Source organism: Megalobrama amblycephala, linkage group LG20 (assembly GCF_018812025.1).
Source record: "Megalobrama amblycephala isolate DHTTF-2021 linkage group LG20, ASM1881202v1, whole genome shotgun sequence".
Taxonomy (NCBI): Eukaryota; Metazoa; Chordata; class Actinopteri; order Cypriniformes; family Xenocyprididae; genus Megalobrama; species Megalobrama amblycephala.
Window position 1 is genome coordinate 32,199,321 of NC_063063.1, and position 7,735 is coordinate 32,207,055.

A 7,735-nucleotide genomic window follows, 5' to 3' on the forward strand; every position below is an offset into this window, starting at 1 on the left:
GTGTGTTTTGGTGCAGTCTGCCCAGCCCTGCTAAACAGAGAGGAATCTCTCTCTCACACACACACACACACTCCACCTATCAGCCTCACCGCAGTGTGTAGGACTAAACTCATCCACGCATCAGACTTCTATAAATGCATTTGATATCACATCCTCCGCGCCTGCAAATGTGATCGTGCCAACTTGATCTGAAAGAAAACCGTCACCATTAAAGAGTGATTCAGAGAGAGCAGCAAGCAGCGATTGGTTTTGATCTTCCTTTTCCTCCTCCACATGTGACGCTTCTTCGCACTCAGTGAGACACTTCTGCATAGGCAGGATCCGTCTGTCTCTCTCTCTCTCTCTCTCTCTCACTGCAATTCACTGCATCTCTCTGCGTTCCTGCTACACTCAGCATTACTCCTCCAGATCTCTGCTTTAATCCTGCACTGCTCTACACACACACACTCTCACACTCACCACAGACACACACACGCTCACAAACACACACAACATACATGCGCACATTCACCACACACCGCACTCAGTGCAAAAATGAACATCCCAAGTTCATATATTTCAATTGAGTCAACATAAAATTTTGAGATTTGACTTCTAAAATCTTTACAGTGTGTTTTGTGATGGTAAGAAATGGCAAAACAACCAAATAGGTGTCACACTTTACCATCTAACAGGGGACCAAAGGCATTTTGTTTAACAAATTCACTTTTTACTCTAAAAAAATACCTGCAATTGTTATCTTAAAGAATTATTTTTACTTTATTTAAAACATAAAATTTAGTTTTGTTGGTATAAATTGATGTATGTGGTTTGGTTCAGTGATATCAAATAATATTTTAAACTTGAACAAAATCAGTCAATTTAGATGTTACCATTTTTAAGTGACCTTTTTTTCACCATTCCATGGCCAAATATTACATTTAAGCAGCTGCTGGCATGTGCATTTTATAGTGATTTCACTTCACAAAAGGACACTGGTCCCCTGTAAGATGGTAAAGTGTGACACCTTGTTTGTCTATACATTAAGCAATATTTCACATTCAAGTACACACAAGTACTTGCTAAATCAGCAGTTTACGCAGCAACACATTTAATTTGTCAAACACACACTCTCTCACACACACATGCACACACATGCACACACTCACACACTCTCACACACATGCACACTCACACTCTCACACACACACACACAGCATTTCTCATTATTTGTGTATCAATCACCAGGCAGTTTTTGGGGATGAGCAGTTCATCTAGAGACGTTTCTTTAACTCAGATCAGATGTTTCTGGGTTTGATTCATGTCTCAGATCTCTAAGCAGACGATGAGCTCTAGTGGTGTCAGCAGCAGCACTCACCCCTTCCGCTCGCTCCTCAGTGTTGGCCAGCATCTCCTGCAGCGCTCGCACTGACAGCGACTGCTCCAGCACAAACGTACATATGGACAGATCCGGCGGAACATTCTGGAAAGAAGACACGTCATTCAGGTCAGGCCACATTTACAGAAATTCACAGGACTTCCGGCTGGTCTAAAAAAGGTTGCTGGTTCAAAACTGTTTGTGTTTCCCTGCAGTTTCATTGAAACTTAAAAACATGCCAGCTTCATGAGCATCTTGTGTCTTCATGTTATGATCAGTATTAAAAATATCAATAATCAATCAATCTGAGTAAAGGACCAGTCAAATCAGTGCCACTAGAAACGTCATGATTTGAGCTGGTGAGATGATGAGAGAGAGCAGACGCACCATCAAACAGAATTACAATGATCTCCTGAGGAGTCTTTATGAGGAAGATGATTAAATGATTCACAGCCTCAGCAGACTCATTCAGCTTCATCATACTGCATCAGTGCAATACAATCAAAACACCTGATAACTGGTAACTGTACACTGTTTCAATCATTTTCAACTACTAAAAACATTGTTTTAATGATTTTCATAAACATTCAAAACTTTTTACAATATTTTAGTCATCACATGTATTTTTATTATAATATAATTTTCACTTACTATCAAACTTGTCAAACTGTCTTATGGAAGCTTATTTCTGCCACGGAATAAAAAATAATAAATGTAATTGTGGCTTTTTCTCACAATTCTGACTTTGTTTTTCTCGCAATTTGGGCTTTTTTCAAGAAAAAAGTCAGAATTGAAAGAAAAAAATACAAATTGCGAGGAAAAAGTCTGAATTGAAAGAAAAAAATACAAATTGCGAGGAAAAAGTCTGAATTGCGAGAAAAGTCTGAATTGCAAAAAAAGTCTAAATTGCAAGAAAGTCTAAACTGCAAGAAAAAGTCTGAATTACGCGAAAGAAGTCTTAATTGCAGAAAAATGGGGGAAAAAAAGCCTGAATTGTAAGAAAAAAAAGCTTGAATTGTGAGAAAGTCTGATTTGCAAGAAAAAAGTTTGAATTGCGAGAAAAAAAGCATGAATTGCGAAAACCTGAATTGTGAGAAAAAAAAACCTGAATTGCGAGGAAAAAGTCTGAATTGCGAGAAAAAAAGCCTGAATTATGAGAAAAAAGTCAGAATTGCACAAAAAAAGTTTATGACACTTGCATCTCTGGAATTTCAAAGTTATTGTAATAATCTTCGTTTGTCATTGTCGGTTGTGTTGATGCAGTGGAATAATGATCTGCCTGAATCAAACTCCATGCTGTAGAAATACTTTGTTCTCAGTTGGAGTGTTGCTGGGATATAAGATGCATTGATTAGTGAAGAGCGACTGTGAGAGTTGTACCTTTGAGTTGGATGTGGACTCAAGGAAACACAGTCTGTTCCCGAAGCCCTCGGCGGCCAGACAGAGTTTCTGCTGCTCCTTCTGGACGGTGGCGGAGCACTGGAGGACCACCTCATCATCCTGAACACAACACAACACAACACAACATCCGTCAGCTGAGGCTCCCAGACTCAGAGCGCATGACAAGCTCATCATTAATTCAATCATAATGGAAAATTAAAAAAAAATATATAATAAAAAAACAAATTAAAACAAACTAAAGACAAAATATTTTATTTTAAACAAATTATAACAAAAAAACACATATATTATTTTAAATACATTAAAACAATTTTAAAAACAAAAGAAATCTAAATAAAATGCTTACTAAAAAAATTAAATATTATATTTGAAATAAATAAAATTTCATTTAAAATAAAAACAATCAAAATAAAACACTAAAAAGGTGAAATATTTTATTTTAAATAAATTAAGACAATTTAAAATAAAAAATAAACATAAAATGCTCAAAAAAGATTAAGTATTATATCTGAAATAAATAAAAATAAATAATTTACAAATAAAAAACAATGCAAACAATAAAATATTTTTTAAAAAATAAAATGAAAATAAAGACAAAGTAAAACTATTACTAAAAAAGATCAAATCTATTATTTTAAATAAAATGAAAACAATTTAAAAATAACAACAATCAAACTTTTAAATAATTTTAAATAAATAAAAACAATCTTTTAATAAAAGCAAACAATTTGTTTAGCTGCATGTCATGTGACCATTAAAAGACATCAGAAAACCGTGAACACATGGATGTGTTGTTAAATTGTTAAAGTATTATCTTAAAATATTATCTTAACTTAAAAAATATTTTATCTTAAAGTGGTTCAGATGATGAAAACGTTTGAGAATCGCGGCTCTCAACAATAATCTTAAAGGCAAAGAGGATATTTTTATATCAAAGCAGACATTTTCTCAGATGCTCGAGTGAAATACTAAATGTGTTATGGATGTTCTGGAATATTCTCAATGCTCAAGACAATCATAATCCTTCAGAGATGGTCAGACAAAGCGCTGCAGATCGAAACTTCCTCCTACACACCACTGCATGTGAAGCGTGTGTGTGTGAAGCAAGAATGATGTCATATGAGCCGTGTTTGATGTGCTCTGCATTGCATTATCTGCAACAATATCACAGAGAAGAGCCGAGACACAGAACACTGCAGGAGAACTTCACAACATGCCACTGCAGATACAGGCAGCACTGCAGGAGAACAGCACACGCATGTGTGTGTGTGTGAGTCTCTCCACCTACATTCACATTGACTGCACACACACACACACTGAAATACTTGTAAATCACAACCTGCTGACACGTGGAGTGACGTGCTGTTTATTAAAACTGAGGCAAAAATAACATAAAGATAAATCTCCTTTACAATGCTTCATAAGCGTCATGTGTTTACTGCTGCATTAATAAACATGTATATGTCTCATACAGTCTTACAATGTCTTCATCACTGACACTGATATTATAAATCAAATAACTTGGATATCAAATCACATTCAGTCAATAAACTTTATATCAGAATATAATGATTAACTATTAAATCGATTGGCTGTTAGGAGATGAGTTCATTACATCTACAGACAATCTCAGCAGAACCACTTCAGTACTGTAGGATCATTTCTTATATGCTGTTATTAAATTTATTTATTTACATGATATTGAGCTCTTCATTCTCTAGGTCTATATCTGTATTAGCCATAAAATCAACCACAATATTCATTAAACAACGCATGAATACAGAAGCAGCTGATGCACGTGCACACATGCGCAGACACACACGCAAACAAACACACACACACACACACACACACACACACACACACACACACACATCACAATGGAGAATAATCCTATTACATTAAGATGGAGTAACCTTGATATGAGTGTGTTAAGGGAAAGTGTGTTAATCTGATCAGACTATGTGTGTGTGTCTTTCTTCATAGATGTGTTTTCCTATTCAGTGAATTATAAACACTGCAGATGAACTGGACTGCATGATTTAACCCAAAAATTCATATTGCAATTATTTTGGCATAAATTGGTTCTTGTCATATATTGTTTTGTTTTTATTTTTTAAACAGAGATTTTAAAAAAAAAAAAAATCTATTTCTAATTCAATTGTCTCAGGTCACCTTTATGGAACCCATTCAATATGACTATACAAACAATAATAATAAAACAATACATTGCTCTTATATTATTAAATATTATTAAATATTAAAAAAATAAACAAATAAAGAAACATATATACTTTATATTTTATTATATTTTATATATTATAATTTTATATTATATTTATATTTCAATAAAGAAACACATCACTATAATAATAATACTGTATTGTACTGTATTATATAAATACTTATATACTGTAACCCCGTTTCATATACCGTAACCCCGTTTCATATACTCATATACCGTAACCCCGTTTCATATACTCATATACCGTAACCCCGTTTCATATACTCATATATACCGTAACCCCGTTTCATATACTCATATACCGTAACCCCGTTTCATATGCTCATATATACTGTAACCCCATTTCATATACTCATATATACTGTAACCCCGTTTCATATACTCATATACCGTAACCCCGTTTCATATACTCATATACCGTAACCCTGTTTCATATACCGTAACCCCATTTCATATACTCATATACCGTAACCCCGTTTCATATACTCATATATTGTAACCCCGTTTCATATACTCATATACCGTAACCCCGTTTCATATACTCATATATACTGTAACCCCGTTTCATATACTCATATATACTGTAACCCCGTTTCATATACTCATATACCGCAACCCTGTTTCATATACTCATATATACTGTAACCCCGTTTCATATACTCATATACCGTAACCCCGTTTCATATACTCATATATACTGTAACCCGTTTCATATACTCATATATACTGTAACCCTGTTTCATATACTCATATATACTGTAACCCGTTTCATATACTCATATATACTGTAACCCCGTTTCATATACTCATATACCGTAACCCCGTTTCATATACTCATATACCGTAACCCCGTTTCATATACTCATATACCGTAACCCCGTTTCATATACTCATATATACTGTAACCCGTTTCATATACTCATATATACCGTAACCCTGTTTCATATACTCATATACCGTAACCCCGTTTCATATACTCATATATACTGTAACCCCGTTTCATATACTCATATACCGTCACCCCGTTTCATATACTCATATACCGTAACCCTGTTTCATATACTCATATACCGTAACCCTGTTTCATATACCGTAACCCCATTTCATATACTCATATACCGTAACCCCGTTTCATATACTCATATATTGTAACCCCGTTTCATATACTCATATATTGTAACCCCGTTTCATATACTCATATACTGTAACCCCGTTTCATGTACTCATATATACTGTAACCCCGTTTCATATACTCATATATACTGTAACCCCGTTTCATATACTCATATATACTGTAACCCGTTTCATATACTCATATACCGTAACCCCGTTTCATATACTCATATATACTGTAACCCGTTTCATATACTCATATATACTGTAACCCGTTTCATATACTCATATACCGTAACCCCGTTTCATATACTCATATATACTGTAACCCGTTTCATATACTCATATATACTGTAACACTGTTTAATATACTCATATACTGTAACCCTGTTTCATATACTCATATATACTGTAACACTGTTTCATATACTCATATACCGTAACCCCGTTTCATATACTCATATACCGTAACCCTGTTTCATATACCGTAACCCCATTTCATATACTCATATACCGTAACCCCGTTTCATATACTCATATATACTGTAACCCGTTTCATATACTCATATACCGTAACACTGTTTCATATATTCATATACTGTAACCCCGTTTCATATACTCATATACTAACCCCGTTTCATATACCATATACTGTAACCCGTTTCATATACTCATATACCGTAACCCCGTTTCATATACTCATATATACTGTAACCCCGTTTCATATACTCATATATACTGTAACCCGTTTCATATACTCATATATACTGTAACCCCGTTTCATATACTCATATACCGTAACCCCGTTTCATATACTCATATACACTGTAACCGTTTCATATACTCATATACTGTAACTCCGTTTCATATACTCATATATACCGTAACCAGTTTCATATACTCATATATACCGTAACACTGTTTCATATATTCATATACTGTAACCCCGTTTCATATACTCATATATACTAACCCCGTTTCAATACCATATACTGTAACCCGTTTCATATACTCATATATACTGTAACCCGTTTCATATACTCATATATACCGTAACCTGTTTCATATACTCATATACCGTAACCCCGTTTCATATACTCATATACCGTAACCCCGTTTCATATACTCATATACCGTAACCCGTTTCATATACTCATATATACTGTAACCCGTTTCATATACTCATATATACTGTAACCCCGTTTCATATACTCATATATACTGTAACCCGTTTCATATACTCATATATACTGTAACACTGTTTAATATACTCATATACTGTAACCCTGTTTCATATACTCATATATACTGTAACACTGTTTCATATACTCATATACTGTAACCCCGTTTCATATACTCATATACTGTAACCTGTTTCATATACTCATATACTGTAACCCTGTTTCATATACTCATATATACTGTAACCCGTTTCATATACTCATATACTGTAACCTGTTTCATATACTCATATACTGTAACCCTGTTTCATATACTCATATATACTGTAACCCGTTTCATATACTCATATACTGTAACCCCGTTTCATATACTCATATATACTGTAACGCGTTTCATATACTCATATATACTGTAACCCGTTTAATATACTCATATAC

At 34.1% G+C, this 7,735-nt stretch overlaps 1 protein-coding gene across 1 annotated transcript in view; it reads right to left on the reverse strand.

Moving 5' to 3' along the window:
- The window catches only part of ryr2a (ryanodine receptor 2a (cardiac)), a 129,300-nt gene that overhangs the window by 101,690 nt on the left and 19,875 nt on the right, over window positions 1-7,735 (reverse strand). Inside the window, 2 exon segments of the mRNA XM_048170330.1 lie at window positions 1,358-1,462; window positions 2,738-2,857. Of these exon segments, the coding sequence (XP_048026287.1) occupies window positions 1,358-1,462; window positions 2,738-2,857 (225 nt within the window).